Consider the following 25779-nt stretch of genomic DNA (forward strand, 5'->3'; position numbering starts at 1 on the left):
GACCAAAAAAAAAAAAAAAAAAAAAAAAAAAAAAAAAAAAAATTATAGTGCCGGCCAGAGAGGGCATAGCTCAACCCATGGAGATTCTGAACTTGCTCACATTTTGCTACTGCTCGAAGCAGCAACCACGGAACTGAATTTTTAGCCGCCCTGACGTTGGTTTGCATTTCCCTTCTGATCCATCTTTCTAGCTCCTGAAGTTCAGATTCTTTCATTTCCAGATTTCACTAGAACGTTTTATTATTAATAAGTATCTCATTTCAGTCTGCGCTACTTCAAACCAAGGGTAGCTTGTTCATTTTCATCCGCTTTATCAGAGTCATCCTTTTTCTTTTTAAATTATGCCTTAGCCATATTTTGAGTAAAGAATGAGTCAGGGGGTTTTCAGTAAATCCTACTTCTGACACCAGCTGCAGGAATGGTGGCAATTAAGAAGGGTTTAACAGGGTTTGGTTGCTCAAAAAACTCACAGGACCCTAAATGACAATGCTACAATTTATTACAGGGAGAAAAAAAATGGTATAGCAACAGTATTAAAGTAAGGACATGCATCATAGCCAAAGGCTGTTTCATAGCAAGAGGTCTGGAAAGGCCAGGTCCTATTATCTGTTTTTTGTAAGGGCCAAGACAGAACTCACTTTCTCTCTTAGATCCCGAACCATCAACATGTGCGTGTAACACCTTGGAACAGGGAGCCCAAAGTGGATCCTTTAAAAAAAATCTTGCTGGTCACATAGGCATAATCCTGCTACATTCTTCAATTGCAGAGCCCTTTGTGGGGCCTCACTGAGACCAGGTGTAAATCATCAGTCTGATTATTATCAATAAATAATGCTGAAAATCTGACATAAACAATTCTGAAGCTCCTTGAACCCAAGGGTTACAAAGCAACACTATTATAATCAGTATGACGACCAGGGATTGGGACCCTGCCTGAACTTTCACAAAACAGCTCAGCTAAGCTCTGGTCCCACCACAATTAACCCTCACAGCACATAACTTATCTTTGGATGGCGCTTTACAGTGTACAGAACGTTTGGAGGATTTTTACCAACTTGAATAAGCTGATATTATCATCTCCACCTTAGGAATGAAGAACATGAGGTTCAGAGTGTTTGTGACTTGCTCAAGGGTATCCAGACAGTGAGCAGCAAAGCCAGTACTAGACCCCAATTCCCACCTCCGACCAGAGCCTCCTGCTCTCCTTTCAGCTGTGGAATACCCTCCTTCCCAGCAAGCTATCTGCTTATCGTCACTGAGTCCCTCATCGCTATTACCAATGACATCTTTTTCTATCTGTTGGAATTCATATTTCTTCTTTTATGAAATGTTTACTGTTCTTTCACTTATTCAACAAGTATTTACTGATTTATTTCATTGAGTGTAAGACATTCATTGATTCAATAACAGCTTTTCAGAAAAAAATTACATAAGTGTGCATGAAAATAGTGGAGTTAAAATTTTTTATTCCTTTTCTTTTTTAGCTTTTTTTTTTTTTTCTTTTTTGGCTGCTCCACATGCCTTGTAGGATCTTAGTTCCCTGACCAGGGATCGAACCTGTGCTCCCTGCAGTGGAAGGGTGGAGTCCTAACCATTGGACCACCAGGGAATTCCAAAAACTTTTTATTTCTATGCACAGACTTGATGCACAGAATTGAGAAGACTTATTTTTAATTTATGACAGCGTATATTTATCCTGACACAATGACCCACCGCACTGCTCTTCACCTTCACAATCCAAGTTTAAGTTTAATCCATATTCACCAACTGATTTAAATGACCCTTGGCCACTTGCAGTTGTTCACTACTTGTATTGGCATGCTTGTCAAAGCCTCCACATAATTTGGATTGCTCTGACAACTTTAAGGTTGAGGGTATAATCTTGAGGATAGAAATTTTATCTTTGGTTTAATTACTTTGTACTGCAAGTTAAGCAGCTTATTTTGAAAGCCAGCTGAAAGCTATTAATACCTTTGCCAAAAATATATGTTTTGGGGCTTCCCTGGTGGCGCAGTGGTTGAGAGTCCGCCTGCCGATGCAGGGGACACGGGTTCGTGCCCCAGTTCGGGAAGATCCCACATGCCGCAGAGCGGCTGGGCCCGTGAGCCATGGCCGCTGAGCCTGTTTGGGGTACAGTCATTCTCTTGCATGACTCCACATCGACATCTCCTCGGTTTGACTTATTTTAGGATACTTAGCAACTTCTGCTGCCTTTGTCACATGACAGGCCATCTTCTGGACACTCAACAACTTTCTAGTTCAATGGTGAATCAGTGTTTTTCTTTTTTTAAATTATTTTAATTTTTAATTAATTTTTATTGGAGTATAGTTGATTTACAATGTTGTGTTAGTTTCTGCTGTACAGCAAAGTGAATCAGTTACATTTACGTTTATCCACTCTTTTTAAAATTCTTTTCCCATGTACGTCATTACAGAGTATTGAGAAGCGTTCCCTGTGCTATACAGCAGGTTCTTATTAGTTATCTATTTTATATATAGTAGTGTGTATATGTCGATCCCAATCTCCCAATTTATCCCTCCTCCCCGTTTTTCGTTTTTATTAGCTACCTAGTAGATACAAAATTAAAATTTTAAGTTACACGTAAAATATAAACAGTAACTTAAATTCATTAAATAGCTGTGTACCCATGAGCCTTTTTAAGATAGGGAACATTTCCATTACCTTTGAAGTGCCCTGTGTGCCCCTCCCCAATTCCATCATTTTAACACTTAACATGAAGTTTGTGCATCTTTTCTCATGGTTCTTGTCAGAGTTCTACCAATTATGTATGCATCTCTAAACAATATGTCCATGAGATTAGCATGTTTTGGAATTTTATATAATGGAATTATGCTGCAATGAATCATTTTGTGATTTGCTCCCTGAGGTTGAGACCCCTTGTGTCAGCTGTTTTCAATTATTTTCACAGCTCTTTTGTATTTGATTATTTATGAATATACCTAAGTCTAAGTTTACATTTGACTGTATGGGCGTTTGTTTTTTCCCTCAGTTCTTCGTGTGTACAAATAGTGACGCTATAAACATTATTTGGTTTACTTGTGCAGATGCGCAAGTGTTTCTCTAGGGTCACACATATTCTCCAGAGATGATGTGTATCTTCAAGTTTACCGGACAATGCCAAATTTATTTTACAAAATTATTTTAAATCATTTTACAAAATTATTTCATAATTTTGATTGTACCAAGCGATACTTTCATCAGCAGTGATTAATACAGGAGCAGAGAAACACAGACACACACGCACACATTTTGCACTCACACCCGACACTAAACTCGCGCACAGATTCACACAGAGATCCACGTATGTGCACCAGGCACGGCCTTGTACATAATGCACAATGACACACACAGATCCACAAACGTGCACCACGCACGCACACTCTGCACAGTCACTCTCACGACACCCCACTCACAGACACACAAAACGACATCCCGTTCTCAACGCCCGCACGCACGCAGCCCAAGTACTCACGCGCAAGCCCCTTCACGTGACCCAGCCGGGAGGCGTGGTCTCAGCCACCCGCGACTGAGGAGTCTTGTCCCGGCCGCGCCGCCGTCGGACGCCAGGTGTCGGGGGTTAAGGCGGCGTTGGCGGTGGTGTTTTTTTCTACCCGGAAACTACGACTGCCGGACCCGGACACCAGCCCGTGTCGCGGCGGCGCCAGCCCGACTGGCTTCTGGTCTTCGCGTCGGCCCCGCGGAGCCGGACGCTGCCCCCGGCGCGGCGGGGAGGATGGTGCCGAGCGGCCCCGGGCCCGCCGCGCGCCGCCGCGAGTGAGCTCCGAGCGGCCGCGGGCGTCCGGCGAGCAGCTGGCCCGGCCGGGCCCGGGGCGCGCCGCTGCCCACCGGGGCGGGGTGAGCCGGGGCGGGCGGCCCGGGGTCGGGGCTTGGCCGCGGCTGACCCATGGCCGGGAGGGGACGAGCTGGCCGGGTTTCTTCCTCACGTCTCGGGCTGCAGCCCCTGCCCCAGCCGCCGGTGGGGGTTGGCCCGTGTCTGGCCTGCGCTGTGGCCTCGGCCTGGTCGCCCGCCACCGGGGTTTGTCCACTCGCGTCCCCGGAGCCGGAGTTCCCTGGCCGCCCTCGAGATGGTGGGGCTTCCCACGTCTGGAGCAGAGGCCTGGATTATTTGGGTTTGGCACGGGGAACGTGTTGGTAGTTTGCCATTTTTGAGTTTGGGTTGTGTTTGCGTTACTCTAACGTTTGCAAAGGATACACATCTCAGAAAGAAGATGGGACAGAGACTTGCGTATGTGCCGACACTTGAAATGAAATAGTGGTATTTTTTGTGTCAAGCTTGCTAAGTTTCCAGAGGTGGGGTGGATTATCATCTTCACTCATGTTTGAATAAACTAAATTGTGTGGCGTCAAGATAATCTAGCGGCACGTAGTTGTACTTCCCTTGATAGGCACCACCGGAATAAATCTACGCCTGTTGTGCTGTTTTGAATTGTGTAAACACCATAACCGGTGGACAGCTGGTGAGGGGGCCTTTGTTGAAAAATCCGACGTCTGTAGTTTAGTTCTCAACTAGCAGATGACAGCCTTGGCTGAGTGTTGAATGATGAGCTTCTTTGCGGTCTGCTTGAAAGCAGGAAAGCTCCTGAATTGCTGCTTTCGTGACGCAGGTGAGCCCGCTCTGGGAGGTGGCAGGAGGCAGAACTCCAGGGTTGGTGATGACTGTTGGTTTGTCCCTATAGCCCTCTTTTTGGTCAGCTTGGAGTCTGAGCATTTGTATCCCATCTGTAGATGAATGCTCCATCAGTGCTTGCTGGTGTGAGCACCTTCCTGCTCCCTCATTTCATTTCCGGATTCTGAAAGGAAATGGACCTGTTGTGCAGTCATACTTCATGACTCCAAGCCTGTTTACTCTCTGGGAGTAAGGAGGCAGTGGGTTGACTTCCTAGTAAAGGTCCGGGAAGAACTTCTGTGACCTAATTGAGATGGACTGGAATCAGGGCTGCCACTGGCCTCTGGGTACTAAGGGCACAGATGCTGATTGAGCGCACCTGCTTTGTTGGGGCCGTAGCTGCAGCTTCTGCAGGGAAGCGAGACACACCTAAGTGCAAATACAGTTTCTGCCCACAAAGAACTTAGAGAAAGCAATAGGCTCTAAGATGTGGCAGGACTTGTGTCCTATGGAGGTACCAGCTATTAAGGATTTTCTTCTGATTAGGATCAGAAAAGGCTTCATAAAGGAAGTAACTTTTGAGGTGGACCTCGAAGGATTCGGAGGATTTGGGTCATTCAGAATTAGCTGGGAAGTGAAAAAGCTCGGGCCAGTTGGTGGAAGGGCACCTAGTCTAGGAACTGGGCAGTAGATGCCTGGAAGTATTGACAGAGGCAGCTGGTTAAGGGTTAAGTGCTTTTCTAAGACAGGAAACACATGCTACCCAATCTGGCTTCTGGTGGATTTCTGGGTTCTAGAGAATTGTTTTCATTTGGTGAGTTTGGCTTGTTCCCTTGAACAGCCAGTGATACAAAGCAGAGCTTAACTTACTTTAAAGACAATGAAAAAGAGGCTGATTGTAATTCCTGTCTGGTGTTAACAATCAGGAAAGTAAATTTGCTGTGTCTGCAAGTTGTTGCAGTGCCTGCGTTTAGTGTGCAGGAGCACAGCTCTAGTACCATCTCTGCTACTCTGGCTGCAGCCACGTGTTAAATGGCAGGCTCTTAGCTGTCTCCTGAGGGTTTTTAATGACATCTAGTTCACGTCACAGAGATGCTGTTTGTTTCTGTTACTCAGTTGTTAAAGAACCTTTGAAGCTGTTAAAGCGGGACGCCATGTAATCGCCCTGGAACATTATGATTAGTCCTAGGACCTCACTGGCTTCAACTCTAGCTTTTCTCTAAACGTGCTCAGCACCATGTTAACTTTTTCATGCTTCTTTTTGACTCTTCTTCCCTCTCTACCCACTGCTCTATCTCCTCCTTGTTATAGACAAGTGTCTGAAAAAGGGTGGTCCTAATAGGCATGGCAGATCTATAGGATGTTTTTGTCAAATAATATTGCCCTGTAAGAGGGCTTTAGAATTAAAAAAAATTTTTTTTTCACTACGACATTCCACTTAAAATGAAAAAAGGAAATGGAGGAAAGATAGGGTTTTTAACAAATGGAATTTCCGTGAAGGATTTGTTCTGATAAACATAGAAATCCTTAAATTATCTTTTCCATACAGAAAATAAATTTGACCAGAGGTCTACAGCTCGTTCTGTGTATAATTATATACCTAAGTGTAGTCTTGGGGACTATAGAACAATGTTTGGTGATGATAGTTTGCAAAGGGCTGTCATTTGTCATTTGGACTTTTGTGCTGTTTGTTTAAAAATGCTGTTTTCAGGGGCTTCCCTGGTGGCGCAGTGGTTGAGAGTCCGCCTGCCGATGCAGGGGACACGGGTTCGTGCCCCGGTCCGGGAAGATCCCACGTGCCGCGGAGCGGCTGGGCCGTGAGCCATGGCCGCTGGGGCCTGCGCGTCCGGAGCCTGTGCTCCGCAACGGGAGAGGCCACAACAGTGAGAGGCCCGCGCACCGCAAAAAAAAAATTTAAAAAAATAAAAAAATGCTGTTTTCAGAACATCTCCCAGTCTTTACACTGAGTTTGGATGTTATAGTTTCATATTGAGCTTTTAGTGTTCGTTTAATCTTGTCATCACTCATGATTTGTTTTCTTAAGTATCTGTTAATTAAACCCCAGATCATTACATCTTAATATGGGGATACTTTTAATTTGGTTTTTAAGTAGGTCAGCAATTTTAAAAAACTAAGAAAAAAGAGATAAATTATTTTGAATTTTGGGACTAAGATGAACTTATTTGTTAAAAGGAGAGAGGGAGCATGTTGGAAGTTCCCATGATTTTATATCATGATTTTGAAAATGGAGCGATGTATTAATTAGTTGTGAGTAGAAATACAGCCAAAGTCTGAATTTTGGAAATAAGTCCAAATTTCATGGAAATAAGTCCATGAAATTATTATCAGCCCATGTTGTTCCTTTTCCTTTTGTCTTTGAGTACTGATGTTGCCTAAAATGCATGTTTAGCAACTAAAACTTTATGCTTTATGTTATAATTTCTCTTTTGATCATTTAAACTTGTTGAGTGAAACACATTTTTGAAAGTCTCTCTGCACTGTGAGTTGTATTAGATTAACAAACACGAAACCATTGGCAGGAGATTCCACTTGTCTTTGCTTTATACCCTGATGAGGGTGCTGAGGTGGGAGTTGCCTTACTGAAGTAATGGGAAATAATGTAACCTCAGAAAAATCCATTTTAATTGTGCTTATATTGAAGTCGGTGACTAAAATACACTCTCCATGGCATGTGAATTTTTTTTTTTTTCTATCTGGCATTGGACTCAAAACCTACTTATCAATCCTGGTATTGTGATTAATGGCACAGCTTGGGGTCAGATGAATTAAATCAGAGTCTTAATTACTTACTGCCACTTTTTTGTAGTATAACCTTGTATAAATTACTTAACCTCTTTTGACTTAGTTTCCTCTTCGGTAAAATGAGGCTAGTGATATCTACTTAGCAGCGTTGTGAGGATTAGAACATATGACGTATGTAAAGCACTTGGCATGGGGCCTGGCCCACAGCACGTTTTAAATGGTGGCTATTAAAAATGATACTCTTTCCTTAGCCCCTAATGAGAGAGGTTTCTGCTTACATCACTATTGATGTCTTAATTACAGAATTGTATGGATACTTTTCAGTGTTTATCTCATTTGATGGGGTCGACTCTTTATTCAGACTCATAACGCTTACTGGGAGGCAGTAGAGCACTTAGTGGTTAATGCACGGGCTCTGGAGGCCGACTGGATTTGAATCCAGGTTCGCTTAGGACCTTGGGCAGCTTAGGTAACTTCCTTATGCCTGAATTTGCTCATCTGTAAAATGCAGATGTTGTGAGGACCATATGAAACATGTGCAGAACTCTTACTGTGCCTCATTCACAAAAGTGGGCGGTAATGTAAGACATTACTGGTAAGCACCTTCCCGGTGCCAGGCCCTGCCTGAGGTAGGAGGGTGCAGAAACGGCGTCACGGAGATGAGAGAGCACGGGAGCAGGACACATTTGGGGTTCAGTTTGGCTGAAGGAGGCCGTGGGGCTGGAGCAAAAGCTGCTGTTGAGAGACACTGCAGCGATGGGCGCGACAGGGCTGGTGACGGGTAACTGTTCGGTTGTAGGAGAGAGTCCAGAATGGGTGCCAGGGGTCCCTGGGTAGAAAGTTCTGTCTTTCTTTATAAGGAGGAGCTGATTTGGGGATTTTGGATGAGTTTTGGCCTTGATGGTTCAGGTGCCTGTGGGTCATCTGCGTGGAGTGTTGGATAGGTAGATGTTTCCATCTGGAGTGAGGGGGTAGGTGAAATTGATAGGAAGCCGAGAATGAGTGTGTTCACCTTGAGCAGAGGCCCAGCCGGAGCCCACGGGGAGCCCCAACTTTTGAAGAAGAGTGAGAGGAAGGGTGGCCAGACAAGTGAAAGGGTGGCCAGGAGAGTGAGGTCCCGGAAGCCGGAGGGTGGTGTGGCCCTCGGTGTGCAGTGCCGCAGGGGGGTAAGAAAGGACCGAAACCCAGACTTTGGCTTTAGCATTGAGACCTTAGTGGAGACCTTGAAGTTCTCTTTCGACTTTGTTGCTCTGCGTTTGCCTCTTTGAGGGTCTTTTCCATCTACACTCGCTGTGTGGTGGGGGAGGGAGGGTGGTTTCTTCTCAGTGCTGGATAGTTGCGTGTTGAGATCGCCCAGGGTCTCTCTGATACCAGCCTGTGTCCTCATCTCTACTGAGTCTTGGATAGTCCGGCATCGCATCCATTAACGTTCCTTATTAGGCTCAGGGTTTACAGTCCCCAGCCTTAAAGCCCTTTGAATATCTCAAACATCACAGGATATTTGAGAAATGCTACTTTAATTTTTACATTCAAAATGGGCCTCTCCCACATCAAGGCGAGTTCCTGCTATTCTCTCTTATCACAAGACCAGTGTATTTCCTGCAGTGGGTATTAGAACAAGCTTGCCTCTCTCATCCTCCCCTCTCGGTCCCCCTGTGGTGTTCTTCTACCACTTCTCTGACTCCTAGTCTCTTCAGAACTTTGAAAAGGGCATGACTTTATAGGAGAGCTTTAAGGAATTTCTCATTTAGCCTAAGGTGGAAAATCCAGTTTAATAAGATGAATGGTGGTTTTGTTGTTCATGTGAAGTGAACTTTTTCATCTGGGTCACAAGTAGTGGTTTAGTGTATCTTAAAATAAGTTAGGAACTATTTAGGAAATATCATCTGGGAGTGTGGAATCCCCATCTTGTCCAGAGATTCTAGTTTTAAACTTAGGTCATCATGTGGTACACTTTAAAGTTTGTGGCCTCTGGAGAGAGGGAGAGAGACACACAAAGGACTCATGTATCTGGCATAATGAATGTTAATTTACTTCCTTTCTAATAAAATAATCAAGTTGCAAAATTATACATTTCTGCCTTCACTGGTCCCTTGGGAGGCCTTCCTCTTTTACTGGCTTCTTCTCTGCTTACAGATATGTTTGTTTCCTCACTTCTTGTGACCCCACTGTTCCTCCTGCCTCCCATTTGAACCAGTGATGTTCCCCTGTTGCCTCTGTTTCCCCTTCCCTGTTATCCTCTCCTTACTGTCTGACTTCCGCCCCCTGCCAGAGTGAGGTTTCGGAGGCCACCGGTGATCTTGCCAGGTGGAGAATTGTGGTTAGGCAAGCACAGGTTCGCCTGAGTACTGTTTATAGCACAGAGGGGCCTAGAGACCCTTTCTTTGTACTCCTCACGCTTGGTCACTTCCCAGAAGTATTTGGCTGATACCTCTTCCTTCTTGAAACTCTTCTCCGCTGCCTTGCAGGACCCCTCCCTGTCCTGGGCACCCTTTTGGCTCGTGGTTACCCCCACACCCTCGCAACCTCTGCCCTAATGGGGGCACCTACGCTTGTCTGGAGAAGCTGTGTGCACCACCTGCCCCGGGAGCATGCAGCACTGGATTATCTGGAGGAGTCTAGTCAGTGTTCTTTCTCATTTTATTTTTGGTTTCTCACAGATCCAAGTACAAATCACTGCAAGTTAAGCTTTGCCTTTCTTTAGCACCAGGACGTATTAAAGGACTGTCCTGTTTTCTTTTTTTTTTTTCTAGGTGGGTTTAAGAAATCACTCTTTGTTTCCCTGTATATTGCCTTTATTAATGAAGAAAATGAATGGAATTAAAATTTAATGAAGTTTTATTTGGGCCACAAGACCAGCAGGATCAATGGAAGATTATTTATAAATTTTATTGTTAGAAATTACTGCAGAGGAAATACATATTCATGATGGAAACATTAAAAAAAGAAAAGACATGTAATCTCACCAGCTAGAGATAACCATCCCTGTTTACATTTGAGGGTACGTTATGTCTTTTTTTCCCATGTGAGTGCTTGTGTATCTCTCATACATTAAAAACCTGAAATAGCCTCATTTTGTGTATTTTAGGTCCTCTGTTTTTTAACAGCTACATAGTTTTCCTACTGGTGATATATTATACTTGAACCATTTCCTTACTATTGTCAGATATCTAGTTTTCCAGTTTTTACTATTTTATACACTCCAGAGATAACTATCTTAGTAGTTAAGTCTTTGTTTTCAGCAGTGGGTGTCTTCTCAGGTGAACTTTTTAGAGGCAGAATCACAGAAGTAAGAGTGCGCTAAGTGTTAGTGCTCTTGGTATGTATGGCCAGGTTGGTCTCTAGAAAGTTTGTAATAGCCTCCCCTCCCCTTTTTAGGATTTCCTAACTTGTGGGTTGCTTGAGTTAACTCTAGGATAATCTTAGTATTACCTTTTGCTTACTTGAATTGCAACCTGATGTTTGGTGTTGTCATTGAACTAGTCTCAGAGCTCTAGGTACTGAGTCGATGGACTTCAGTGGTGTGCTCTCACACACTTGTGAAATCGGCTTTTGGCCATGTTCTGTGTACCTTAAATCCCTAGACTTTCCAGAGAGGCAGCTTCACAGCCCTGGTCATTTCTTTATCTTTATCCTGGTGAAAGTTTCCAATCGGAGTTGGGATGAATGAATATAGGGGATGGAGGTCGGATAGTGTGCTTTCTCTCCATCCACTTTTCTTCTCCTCATAGAGCTTGACTTATTTTTTAATTAAAAGTGACATTTACTGTTGAGAAGATTACAGAAATTTTCTTGTAATTCTTTGCAGGGGAAATTTGTTTAGCCCTTGTTAATTTCATATTTGAAAACACTTGTAAATGGTGGAAAGGAATTTTAAGTTTATGAAATATTTGGACTTTTAATAGTTTTACTAAAAAAACGAAAATGCTTTTACTTTTTAAGTGAATACAATTGGCCGCCTCTACAACTTTCTCTAATTAAATTGGCTTATGTTGACATTGCTTGCTAATTTGTGGGTATTTATGTTGAGATATATATGTGTATATATATGTTTAAATTCTAGTGTGACATGGTTTTAATGACCATTAGTTTTATCTAGAAGGGAATTTAATTCAGATTTTTTTGCTTTTCTAAATTTTTCATAATTGTAGTTCCACTTGGTGAATAGTTCCTATTTATTTTATATATGATTCAAATTTTGTTGTCTTAATAAATGGAACTGTAATTTACTGTTGATGTTTTTGTTTCTGAAGCCTATTAATCTTTTTTATTTTATTTTTTAATTGAAGTATAGTCGATATACAATATTAGTTTCAGGTGTACAACATAGTGATTCAATACTTTATAGATTATACTCCATTTAAAGTTCTTATAAAATATTGTCTGTATCCCCTGTGCTGTACATTACATCTTTATAGCTTATTTATACGTAGTGGTTTGTACTGCTTAACCCCCTACGGCTATCTTGCCCCGCCCCCCCCTTCCCTCTCCCCACTGGTAACCACTAGTTTGTTCGGTATATCTGTGAGTCTGTTTCTGTTTTGTTATGTTTGTTTGCTTCATTTTTCAGGTTCCACATATAAGTGATAACATACAGTATTTGTCTTTCTCTGTCTGACTTATTTCACTAAGCATAATACCCTCCAGGTCCATCCATGTTGTTGCAAATGGCAAGATTCATTCTTTTTTATGGCTGAGTAATACTCCATTGTGTATATGGAATATCTTCTTTATTCGTTCATCTGTTGATGGACACTTAGGACACATGTTGCTTCCATGTCCTGGCTATTGTAAATAGTGCTAATATGAACATTGGGTTGCATGTATCTTTTTGAATTATTGTTTTCATTTTCTTCAGATATATACCAGAAGTGGAATTGCTGGATCATATTGGTAGTTCTATTTTTAGGTTTTTGAGGAACTTCCATACTGTTTTCCATAGTGACTACACCAATTTACATTCTCACCAACAGTGTACTAGGGTTCCGTTTTTTCCACATCCTTGTCAGCATTTTTTAAAATTCTTATTTATTTATTTGGCTACATCGGGTCTTAGTTGTAGCACGTGGGATCTTTCACTGTGGTGTGTTGGCTCTTTGTTGCGGCGCGTGGGCTTCTCTCTAGTTGTGGCACACAGGCTCCAGAGCGCGTGGGCTCAGTAGTTGTGGCATGCAGGCTCTCTAGTCGTGGCGTGCCGGCTCTAGAGCGTGTGGGCTTGGTTGCCCTGCGACATGTGGGATCTTAACTTCCCCGTCTAGGGATCAGACCCGCATCCCCTGAATTGGAAGGCGGAATCTTAACCACTGGACTACCAGGGAAGTTCCCATCCTTGCCAGCATTTGTTATTTGAATCCTATTTAATGAATAGAGAGTTCCTATTGCTCAACATCCTTGCCAGTATTTGGTATTTTCAGTGTGCTGGGTTTTGGCCTTTCTAATAAGTGTGTCATGGTATCTTGTTTTAATTTGCATTTCCTGATGACATGTGATTTGGGAGCATCTTTTCATATGCTTATTTGCCATCTGAAAATCTTCTTTGTTTAAGTGTCTGTTAAGCTCTTTGGCTAATTTTTTAAATGTGTTGTTTATTTTCTTATTGTTGAGTTTTAATAGTTCTTTGTATGTTTTGGAGAACAGTCCTTTATCAGATGTCTTTTGCAAATATTTGCTCCCAGTCTGTGCTTATTTTCTCATTCTCTTAACAGTGTCTTTTGTAGAGCAGAAATTCTTAATTTTAATGAAGTCCAGCTTACCACTTCCTCCTTTCATGGATGGTGCCTTTGGTGTCCTTATCTAAAAATTCATCACTGAACTCAAGGTTTTCTCCAATGTTACCTTCTAGGAGTTTCATAGTTTTGCATTTTACAGTCAGGTCTGTGATCCATTTTGAGTTCTTTTTTGTTGAGAGTGTAAGGTCTGTGTCTAGATTTATTTTTTTGCATGTGGATGCCCAGTTGTTCCAGCACCATTTGTTGAAAGACTTGTCTTTTGCTTCTTTGTCAAAGATCACCTAACTATATTTATGTTGGTCTATTTCTGGGCTCTCTATTCTGTTTCTTTGATGTATCTGTCCTTTTGCCAATCAAAACCACACTGTCTTGATTATTGTAGCTTTATAGTAAGTCTTGATGTCAAATACAGTCATTCCTCCCACTTTGTTCTTCTCCTTCAGTATTGACTATTCTGGTTCTTTTATCTCTCCGTATAAACTTAAGAAGAAGTTTGTTGATATCCACAAAATAACGTGCTGGGATTTTGATTGGGATTGTGTTGAACCTGTAGGTCAAGTTGGGAGGAACTAACATCTTGACATATTGAGTTGCTGTATCCATGAACCTGAAATATCTCTCCATTTATTTAGTTCTTTGATTTTGTTCATGAGAGTTTTGTAGTTTTCCTCATATAGATCTTGTACACATTTGTGAGATTTATACTTAAGTATTTTATGGGGGAAGTGCTAATATAAATGATATTGTGTTTTTAATTTCAAATTCAACTTGTTCCTTGCTAGGATATAGGAAAGCAGTTGGCTTTTGTATATTAGCCTTGTATCCTGCAATCCTTGCTGAAATCACTTTGTAGATTATTTTTTAGTTTAAGTCTGGATTCATTGATTCATTCATTTAATGAACTTACATTTTTAAATCACCTATTTTGTGTCTAGATGTTGATAATATAGAGACGATAAGATGTTGTACCTGCCCTTGAGAGGCTTACAGCTTGGTTGGGAAGATAGATGTATACACAGGCAACTGCAGTAAGGTGTTTCATTCTGTGTGAGAAATTTTTGGAGTATAGTGGGGGCATAAAAGTGAAAGTGGTCACTTCTCCCTGAGGGGCTGATGGGGGAGGGAAAAGTTTCATAGAGTAGGTAACCCTTCAGCTGAGCCTTCAAAGAGGGGAATTGAAGTAGTAAGATGTGGTTCGTGATGGTCAGGAGGACCAGTGGACTCAAAGGCCTGAAGCTGTAATATTGTCTAATATGTTCTGGGAATTGCAAGCAGTTAGTCAAACCATTGAGAAGTAGACAAGACCTAGTTTATGGTGGACTGCCATTACAAGGAGCTTGGACTTTATCCCTAGGTCATTTGGAGCTCTGAGATAATTAAGCAGTAACGTGATTAGATTTGCATTTGGAAAAATCACTCTTGACAGCATGTCAAGATGGATTATTTGACTGATAGCAGGAAGATCCAATTGAGACTCTTAGCAGTAGTTGCAAAAGAAGATGCTGAGGGCCTCAACTAAGGGGAGTAGCAGAGGAGTGTGGAAGGGAAGAGTCAGAAGTAAGCGATGTTAAAGAAACAGAATCTTGGACTACCCTGGTGGCGCAGTGGTTAAGAATCCGCCTGCCAATGCAGGGGACACAGGTTCGAGCCCTGGTCTGGGAGCAACTAAGCCCGTGTGCCACAACTACTGAGCCTGTGTGTGCTCTAGAGCCTGCGAGTCACAACTACTGAAGCCCATCCGCCTAGAGCCCGTGCTCCACAAGAGAAGCCACCGCAATGAGAAGCCCATGCACCACAACAAAGAGTAGCCCCTGCTCGCTGCAACTAGAGAAAGCCCATGCACAGCAACGAAGACCCAATGCAGACAAAGTAAAAAATATAAATAAATAAATTTATTTTAAAAAAATAGAATCTTTAGCACTTACTAGTTACTTGGATATGGGGCAGAAGTAGTCTAGGATGTTTTCCAAAGTTCTAGATTGAGATGGGGAATACAGGAGGAAGAGTCAGATTAGGCGGGAATGCAGATTAGTTCAGTTTTGGACATGTTGTAGAATATATAAGGATGTTCAGTGGGCACTTGGATATAGAGGTCGTAGGGCTGTAGAGACATGTAGAGGACTGATACAGTGATCAGTCTCTGTCATCTTAACAAGAAGATAGGGCAAAGTGGGTAGATCTGAGATGCATTTTGGAAAGAAAATCAAGATTTGCTGATGGATAGATTGATGCTAATGGTGAGGGAAAGTAATGCAGCTAAAGAAGGAGTATGTTGAGGGAAGTTTGTATTTTGAAATGCTTCCATTAAAAAAGAACAAAAAAGTCCGAGATAAGATTCCAACTGAAGAGGTTAGAAAAACCAAACAGTTAACCCAAAGAAGGCAGATGGAGAAAAATAATTTTTTTTAAATGTCGAAATTACTGAAAAAGAAAAAAAATTATCTAGATATACTCTATAAAACCAAATACTGGCTCTTTGAAAACACAAATACAATACAGCGCTGGTAAAACTGATTACAAGGAGAGAGGAGAAAACAAACACAAAAACATCTGTAATGAAAAAGAACATGACTACAAGTAAAAATTGAACAAATCAAGATAATACTGTGCCAGGAATCTTAAAAAAATATATAAAATGGGCAATTTCCTAGAATAATACATCTTATCAAAATTGACTTACTAGAAATAGAAAACATAGACTTATTTTTAAAACATGAATAGTTAAGACAGCCCACCAAAATACAAAACTAGAGAAAAACTTGAGGAGTCCAGATGGTTTTTTGGTCAGGGTCTATCAGGCTTCCCAGAAATAGAAGCAAATATCTTACACACATTGTTCTAGAAAATAGATGAGTGAACACATTCAGTTAATCTTACGATACTAAAATGACTTAGTCATACTAGTCAAGGAGTATATTACAGTCAAAGAGAGAATGATAATGGCTTATAATTTTTTTTATCTCACTTGTGAATAGGTGTGGAAATTCAGAATGAAATTTAGCAAACATAAGTCAGCAATATAGTTTTAAAAGATCATGATTAAGTTTATCCAAAGAATGCAAATGTGAGTCATCATGAAAAAAATCAATTAACATAGTTCCTATTAACAAAGGAGAAAAATTGATTGTTCAGAGGTTGCAGATAAAGCATTCATTAAAGTGTAACACTTATTTATAATGAAATTATCTTTGCAAACTTGAAGTAGAGGGTACTTTAATCTGGTGAGGAATTTCAGAAACCTTTAACATATGCCATATTTAATAGTGAAGCATTAGAAGCATTTGCTTTAAAGCCAGGAATGAGGCAGGGATTCCTATTGTTGCCACTTCTAGTCATCATTTCACTGAAGGTTCTAGTCAAAGTAGTAAGAAAAAGAAAAAACAATGAAATAAGTGTTGGAAAGAAACACTGTTATTGCTTGCAATATTTTATTTTAATTTTTATTAGAGTACAGTTGATTTACAATGTTGCATTAGTTTCTGCTATACTACAGTGGTTTTTCTTTTTAATCTTTATTGGAGTATAATTGCTTCACAATACTGTGTTAGTTTCTGTTGTACACCACAGTGAATCAGCCATATGCATACATATATCCCCATATCCCCTCCCTCTTGAGCCTCCCTCCCACCCTCCCTGTCCCACCCCCCTAGGTCGTAGCAAAGCACCAAGCTGATCTCGCTGTGCTATGCTGCTGCTTCCCGCTAGCTAACTGTTTTACATTTGGTAGTGTATATATGTCGATTCTACTCTCACTTCACCCCAGCTTCCCCCTCCCACCCCGTGTCCTCAAGTCCATTCTCTAGGTATACGTCTTTATTCCTGCCCTGCAACTGGGTTCGTCAGTGCTTTTTTTTTTTTTTAGATTCCATATATATGTGTTAGCATATGGTATTTGTTTTTCTCTTTCTGACTCACTTCACTCTGTATGACAGACTCTAGGTCCATCCACCTCACTACAAATAACTCATTTCTTTTTATGGCTGAGTAGTATTCCATTGTATATATGTGCCACATCTTCTTTATTCATTCATCTGTCGATAGAAATTTAGGTTGGTTCCATGTCCTGGCTATTGTAAATAGTGCTGCAGTGGAACATTGTGGTACATGACTCTTTTTGAATTATGGTTTTCTCAGGGTATATGCCCAGTAGTGGGATTGCTGGGTCATATGGTAGTTCTATTTTTAGTTTTTTAAGGAACCTCTCTACTGTTCTCCATAGTGGCTGTATCAATTTACATTCCCACCAACAGTGCAAGAAGGTTCCCTTTTCACCACACCCTCTCCAGCATTTGTTGTTTGTAGATTTTCTTATGATGCCCATTCTAACTGGTGTGAGGGGATACCTCATTGTAGTTTTGATTTGCATTTCTCTAATAATTAGTGATGTTGAGCATCTTTTCATGTGCCTCTTGGCTATCTGTATGTCTTCCTTGGTGAAATTTAGACATTTAGGTCTTCCGCCCATTTTTTAACTGGATTGTTTGTTTTTTTGATGTTGCGCTCCATGAGCTGTTTGTACATTTTGGAGATTAATCCTTTGTTGTTTCATTTGCAAATGTTTCCTCCCATTCTGAGGGTTGTCTTTTTGTCTTGTTTATGGTTTCCTTTGCTGTGCAAAAGCTTCTAAGTCCCATTTGTTTATTTTTGTTTTTATTTCCGTTACTCTAGGAGGTGGGTCAAAAAAGATCTTGCTGTGGTTTAGGTCAAAGAGTGTTTTTCCTGTGTTTTCCTGTAAGAGTTATTGAAGAGGCTGTCTTTTCTCCATTGTATGTTCTTGCCTCCTTTGTCGTAAATTAGGTGACCATATGTGCGTGGGTTTATCTCTGGGCATTCTATCCTGTACCATTGATCTCTATTTCTGTTTTGGTGCCAGTACCATACTTTCTTGATTACTGTAGGTTTGTGGTATAGTTTGAAGTTGGGGAGCCTGATTCCTCCAACTCCATTTTTCTTTCTCAGGATTGCTTTGGCTATTGGGGCTCTTTTGTGTTTCCATACGAATTGTAAAAATTTTTGTTCTAATTCTGTGAAGAATGCCCTTGATAGTTTGATAGGGATTGCCTTGAATCTGTAGATTGCTTTGGGTAGTATAGTCATTTTCACAATATTGATTCTTCCAGTCCAAGAACATGGTATATCTCTCCTTCTGTTTATGTCGTCTTTGATTTCTTTCATCAGTGTTTTATAGTTTTCTGAATAAAGTCTTTCACCTCCTTAGGCAGGTTTATTCCTAGGTATTTTATTGTTTTTGTTGTAATGGTAAATGGGATTGTTTCCTTAATTTCTCTTTCTGATTTTTTGTTGTTGGTGTATAGGAATGCCAGAGATTTCTGTGCATTAATTTTGTATCCTGCAACCTTACCGAATTCATTGATTAGTTCTAGTAGTTTTCTGGTGGCATCTTTAGGATCTTCTATGTAAAGTATCATGTCATCCACAAACAGTGAGTTTTACTTCTTCTTTTCCAATTTGGATTCCTTTTCTTTTTCTTCTCTGATTGCCATGGCCAGGACTTCCAAAACTATGTTGAATAATAGTGGCAAGAGTGGACATCCTTGTCTTATTCCTGATCTTAGTGGAAATGCTTTCAGTTTTTTACCATTGAGTATGATGCTTGCTGTGGGTTTGTCGTTTATGGCCTTTATTATGTTGAGGTAGGTTCCCTCTATGTCCATTTTCTGAAGAGTTTTTATAATAAATGGGTGTTCAATTTTGTCAGAAGTTTTTTCTGCATCTATTGAGATGATCATATGGTTTTTCATTCCTTAATTTGTTAATGTGGTGTATCACATCGATTGATTTGAGTGTATTGAAGAATCCTTGCATACCTGGGATAAATCCCACTTGATCATGGTGTATGATCCTTTTAATGTGTTATTGGATTCTGTTTGCTAGTATTTTGTTCAGGATTTTTGCATCTTTGTTCATCAGTGATACTGGTCTATAATTTTCTTTTTTTAAAAAATTAATTTATTTATTTTTGGCTGCATTGGGTCTTCGTTGCTGCATGCAGCCTTTCTCTAGTTGTGGCAAGTGGGGGCTACTCTTTGTTGCAGTGCACAGGCTTCTCATTGCGGTGGCTTCTCTTGTTGCGGAGCACAGGCTCTAGGAGCATAGGCTTCAGTAGTTGCAGCACAGGGGCTCAGTAGTTGTGGCCCATGGGCTCTAGAGCGCAGGCTCAGTAGTTGTGGTGCACGGGCTTAGTTGCTCCACAGCATGTGGGATGTTCCCAGACCAGGGCTCGAACCTGTGTCCCCTGTATTGGCAGGCGGATTCTAAACCGCTGCGCCACCAGGGAAGTCCCTATAATATTCTTTTTTTGTGATATCTTTTTCTGGTTTTGGTATATGGCTGATGGTGACTTTGTAGAATGAATTTGGGAGTGTTTCGCCCTCTGCAGTTTTTTGGAAGAGTTTGATAAGGATCGGTGTTAGCTCTTTTCTAACGGTGTTAGCTCTAAATGTTTGATAGAATTCGTCTGTGAAGCCATCTGGTCCTGGACTTTTTTGTTTGTTGGAAGATTTTTAATTATGGTTTCAATTTCATTACTTGTGATAGGTCTGTTTATATTTTCTACTTCTTCCTGGTTCAGTCTTGGAAAGTTGTACCTTTCCAAGAATTTGTCCATTTCTTTGTGGTTGTCCATTTTATTGACATACAGTTGTTTGTAGTAGTCTCTTATAATCCTTTGTATTTCTGCAGTGTCAGTTGTGATTCCTCCTTTTTCATTTGTAATTTTATTGATTTGCGTCGTCTCCCTTTTTTTCCTGAGGAGTCTGGCTAATGGTTTATCAATTTTGTTTATCTTCTCAAAGAACCAGCTTTTAGTTTTATTGATCTTTGCTATTGTTTTCTTCATTTCTATTTCAGTTATTTCTTCTGTGATTTTTATGATTTCTTTCCTTCTACTGACTTTGGGTTTTCTTTGTTCTTCTTTCTCTAGTTGTTTTAAGTGTAGGGTTATATTGTGTAATTGAGATTTTTCTTGTTTCTTGAGGTGAGATTGAATTGCTGTAAACTTCCCTCTTAGAACTGCTTTTGGAGAATGTTCCATGTGCACTTGAGAAGAAAGTGTATTCTGCCACTTTTGGGTGGAATGTTCTATAAATATCAGTTAAATCTATCTGGTCTGTTGTGTCATTTAAAGCTTGTGTTTCCTTATTTATTTTCTGTTTGGATGATCTAGCCACTGGTGTAAGTGGGGTGTTAAACTCCCCTACTATTGTGTTACTGTCGATTTCTCCTTTCTTGGTTGTTAGCATTTGCCTTATGGATTGAGGTGCTCCTATGTTGCGTACATATATATTTATAATTGTTATATCTTCTCCTTGGATCGACCCCTTGATCATTATGTAGTGTCCCTCCTTATCTCTTTTAACAGTCTTTATTAAAGTCTATTTTATCAGATAGGAGTATTGCTACTCCAGCTTTCTTTTGATGTGCATTTGCATGGAATATCTTTTCCCATCCCTTCACACCTTCAGTCTGTATGTGTCCCTAGGTCTGAAGTAGGTCTTGTAGACGGCATATATGTGGGTCTTATTTTTGTAGCCATTCAGCCAATCTGTGTCTTTTGGTTGGGGCACTTAATCCATTTACATTCAAGGTTATTATCGATATGTATGTTCCTATTACCATTTTCTTAATTGTTTTGAGTTTGTTTTTGTAGGTCCTTTTCTTCTCTTGTGTTTCCCACTTAGAGAAGTTCCTTTAGCACATGTTGTAAAGCTGGTTTGTTGTGATGATTCACCTTTGTTGTAAAGCTTGGAGTAGTTATATATGTCATTTTTTAAAAATTGGAAAAGGCTCAGTGTCTAAAATATCAAAAAATTATTTTAAACATTAAGAAGACATAGACAAACATCCTACTGGTAAATGGCCAAAGATTCAGGCATTTCACCTAGGAAGAATCTAAATGGCCGATAAAGAAGTAAAAATAATATTCTGTTTCAGGGAAATGTAATTTTAAATAAGGGTGAGATACAATTTCACATGATCTCGTTGGTCCAGATCCACAAGATTGCCTTAGAATATCAAGTGTTGGCATGAATGTTGGGAAATGGAGCGAGCCTTTTCCTTGCTGGGGGAAATGTAAACTGGTATGACTTCCTCGGAGAGTCTGACAATACAAAGTCAAGTTGCAGGCGGGCCTACTGGTGACCTCGTGTTAGAACCACTCTTGTGCCTGCTGTGGTGCCCTTTGTGAGTGAAACAGTGGGAAGAACCCAGCTGGGCTTCTGTGCTTGTGATAACTGTGATACAGTTGCATCCTATACAGCAGGTAAACCCAGTAGACTGAATCAACAGAGATAAATCTCAGAAACAGAATGCTGAGTCAAAGACTCTTGTGAAAACAAACAGGTACACAGCCTGGCTTGTTGCACGTGGTTGCTATTGGTTCTTAGGGGCTGTTGAGGCATCTTTTTCTCTCTAAAATTTAAAAGCTGGCACAGATTTTAAAAATAGTTTTAGTGTTGTAGTCTGATCATGTATATAACAGCTCATTACATGCCAGCTACTGTTCTAGGGACCAGGAGCCAGGGCCATAGCAGTGAGCAAGACTGGCAAAATGTCTGCTCTCTTGGAGCTCACAAATGAGGGATGATAGACTATAAACAAGTAGAAATTTAACTGAACAGTGTGAAGGAAGTCAAGCAGGGTCCTGGGAGGCCGGGGGCTGAGGGTGGTCAGGGAAGGCCTCTCTGAGGAGCTGACTACTGAGCATAGACCTGCATTCTAAGAAGAGCAAGCATGTGGAAATTTGGGGCTAAAGCATTCCAAGCAGAGGTAAAAAGCCTGCAGATAGGACATATTCAAACTTCCAAGAATAGAATACTTAGGAATAAGTTTAACAAAAGAAGTGCAAACATATGCTTTGATAACTACAAAATATTGAAATAAATGAAAGAGAACGGAAATAAGTGAAAAGGCATCCCAGGTTCATGGACTGGAAGATAATATTGTTAAAGTGGTGGTACTCCCCAGACTGATTTGTGGATTCAGTGTAATCCCTGTCAAAGTCACAGCTGACTTCTTTGCAGAAATTGACAAGCTGATCCTGAAAAATAGCAAGGCCAGTGTGGCCAGCGGCCGGTGAATGAGGAGGGAATGTTGGTGGAAATGTAGTCATGGAGGTTGGCGGGGCTTCTGGATCATGACACCCTGTGGGCCTTCGCAGGAATCTCATGCCAGGTCCAGTGGAAGCCTTAGGAGGGCTTTAAGCAGGGGAGTGATAAAATTCAGTATTTGTTGAGTGCCTGCTCTCTGCCAGGTGCTGGGATGGGCATGAGTATGGTGGTGAACAGGACAGAATGTTGAATAAATAGGATTCAGCTCTTCAGTGGTAGGAAATGAGAGCATCCTCAGTTTATTTTTGTACATGTTGGCATGTATTTGTGTCGTATTACTGACTTACTTAAACATTTTAAGTAATATGGAAGTAGCAAATGTGCATTAAAGAATAATTAGAGGGCTTCCCTGGTGGCGCAGTGGTTGCGCGTCCGCCTGCTGATGCAGGGGAACCGGTTTCGCGCCCCGGTCTGGGAGGATCCCGCATGCCGCGGAGCGGCTGGGCCCGTGGGCCATGGCCGCTGAGCCTGCGCGTCCGGAGCCTGTGCTCCGCAACGGGAGAGGCCACGGCAGACGGAGGCCCGCGTACCACAAAAAAAAAAAAAAAAAAAAAAAAGAATAATTAGAAAATTCAAGCCGAAAGAATGCCTATCTTTCAGGATCCTACCACTTGGAAATAATGACAATTAGCATTTAGTGGTCTTTTATTTCCTTCTAGTCTTTTGAATGGATTTATGATCAGATAGTTCTCAAGTTCAATAGTGAGTGACCTCCTCATCCCCCCAAACCGTCAAAGGAAACAGAAGTGAGAGTCATAGGTTTTCTTCTGGCGAGTCAGTGGGTGAGTCTTCTGATTCATTCTTTTCAGGTGGAGCTGATCAGAATAATGTTCAACATCAACCCCCTGGAGAACCTGAAGGTGTACATCAGCAGCCGGCCCCCCTTGGTGGTCTTTATGATCAGTGTAAGCGCCATGGCAATAGCGTTCCTGACCTTGGGCTATTTCTTCAAAATCAAGGAGATCAAGTCACCAGAAATGGCAGAGGTATAGTAAATTCTGAGCTCTCCTCTCAGACTGGCTGGACCTTTATAGAGTGGGAAAACACCTTTTGGCTCTCCACATACCTTTCTTTGGTTGTGACTTTTATCCCAGTGAGAAAGAGTAATATTTATTCAGAATTTTTGGTCTTCCATCTTGGTGTGACTCACTTTGTTAGGAAATAACCTAGTCAGATAGTTATTGATTTAAATAATGCTACCAGCTTTAGTTAGACTGTTTCAGCAATGAAACATGTATTTTGGAAAGTATATTTGTAAAATGTTTGTGTCAAGAAGATCAAGAACTAACTTCTTTGCTATTCATATTAAATTAGCTAACTACAATTTTTAAAAACTATAAACATTTGTTATTTTAAAGCCATATATTGTCATGGAGTTTTATCAGCTGTACTGTTAGCTTTTTCATTGGAGAAGAAGAAATTCTAAAGAAATTAGAAAGCAGGATCTTATTTCCAAATATATTTGTCTTTTTCTTATCAAGGAAAGCTTCAGTAATCTACAAACTTGCCTTCTAGATTTTATTTTTTGGTCAGTTTAAATGAATTATTTGGGCATTGCTCTTTAATCGTTAGTCTAGGCATATAATAGTTTTTGAACAGTCATAATACAGATTTCAAAAGATGTGTGTGGGACTTCCCTAGTGGCACAGTGGTTAAGACTCTGCCTGCCAGTGCAGGGGACACAGGTTCGAGCCCTTGTCTGGGAAGATCCCACATGCCGTGGAGCAGCTAAGCCCGTGTGCCACAACTACTGAGCCTGTACGCTAGAGTTCGTGAGCCACAACTATGGAGCCTGCATGCCACAACTACTGAAGCCCGCATGCTTAGAGCCTGTGCTCCGCAACAAGAGAAGCCACCGCAGTGAGAAGTCCACACACCACAACAAAGAGTAGCCCCGGCTCACCACAACTAGAGAAAGCCTGCATGCAGCAACGAAGACCCAATGCAGCCAAAAATCAAAAATATCATAAAATAAATTTAAGAAGTGTTTCTGCATATCAGAAAACAATACAAAGTCGATAATCTTGTTTAATAGAGGTGAATAACAATATACCTATTAATAAATTTATTTTATGTGTTAGAAATTTTGCTGAATCAATGATATGGTGAATTTACTGGTGGATAAGTGTCTTTTAGGACAAATTAGTTCCCATCTTAGATTCTGTGAGTGTCTTCTCTTACACTTTTTCTTCTTGGGTATGTTCATTGGTGAGAGTGGGCATGGGGGCGGGGCTAGGGATTGCATTATTGTTGCATCGTGTGTGCCTTGTGATGAAGAGGAGAGCTTTGCTCAGTGTTATGGGGATTATGCTTCCTCTTGTGCTCTGTGGCATTCTAGATCATAGGTGGTGGTATTAGCAAGAGGAACCACCTTCCCACATTAACTCTCTAATACAAAGTAACAAGTTGTAGCTCTTTCTCCTGTGAAACCCTTCCAAAGAGTTTCTTACCAAGAGACCTACTGTCTGGCTTAATTCTCCCCCTTTTCTGACCCTGCCTGAATCTTTAAAGGTTATCGAAACAGGCTGTACCTACATTAGGGCTGAAAATGAACATTCTAGTCGCAACCAAAGTTCTTCAGCATCCTGGCATTGCTCTCCCTCAAAGCTCAAGTCCATGTTGAACACGCGGCCAAGGCCAGTGGTTAAGATGTAGCCTGGATAATTAGCCCTTAATCAAAATGGGGCCTGACATTGGCCTTGGCCAGCTGTTCAAAATGGACTCGAACTCTGCAGGAAAGCAGAGCTGCAAGATGCTGCAGAACTTTGATTATGATTAATTTAGTGATTTTATTTTCAAATGAGGATCCTAGGTGTATGGAGAAAGTTTGGCGCTGTGAATCAGAAAACAATTCTAAGTGCCTTCAACTGAGCTGGCATTGGAGAGTCCCTGATTTGCTCTGGGCCTCAGTTTCCTCATGTCTGGAATAGGAAGGGGTGAGACTAGGATGTTCATTTTCAGCCCTAATGTTCTTTAATGGTCTGCTGAGTTTGTAGGTGTCAGGGAAAATGTAATTTGAAATATCTGGTTGCCTTCTTACTAAATGCCAGATACTGATAAACTGAGGCTATAAAGGTAGACCTGACTGGTTAGGGATTACTCTGAATGGCTTTTTTTTTTTTTTTTTTTTTTTTTGCGGTACGCGGGCCTCTCACTGTTGTGGCCTCTCCTGTTGCGGAGCACAGGCTCTGGGCGCGCAGGCTCAGCGGCCATGGCTCACGGGCCCAGCCGCTTCGCGGCATGTGGGATCTTCCCGGACTGGGGCACGAACCCGTGTCCCCTGCATCGGCAGGCGGATTCTCAACCACTGCACCACCAGGGAAGCCCCCGAATGGCATTTTTAATCAATGTTAGAGTTATTCAAAATGTAACTTGGGGCTTCCCTGGTGGCACAGTGGTTAAGAATCTGCCTGCCAATGCAAGGGACACGGGTTCAAGCCTTGGCCTGGGAAGATCCCACATGCCGCGGAGCAACTAAGCCCATGAGCCACAACTACTGAGCCTGCGTGC

The 25779-nt window shown here is 41.3% G+C and overlaps 1 protein-coding gene across 4 annotated transcripts in view; it reads left to right on the forward strand.

The window, feature by feature from the left end:
- Positions 1-25779, forward strand: part of TMEM248 (transmembrane protein 248) — a 153561-nt gene that overhangs the window by 114775 nt on the left and 13007 nt on the right. For all 4 annotated transcript variants that reach the window (XM_024134446.3, XM_024134478.3, XM_028500090.2 and 1 more), the window contains one exon: positions 23079-23255. In XM_024134446.3, coding sequence (XP_023990214.2) covers positions 23079-23255 — 177 coding nt within the window. Of the gene's footprint in view, positions 1-23078; positions 23256-25779 lie in introns of those variants that run through there.

The sequence above is a fragment of the Physeter macrocephalus genome, chromosome 14, assembly GCF_002837175.3.
Source record: "Physeter macrocephalus isolate SW-GA chromosome 14, ASM283717v5, whole genome shotgun sequence".
Taxonomy (NCBI): domain Eukaryota; kingdom Metazoa; phylum Chordata; class Mammalia; order Artiodactyla; family Physeteridae; genus Physeter; species Physeter macrocephalus.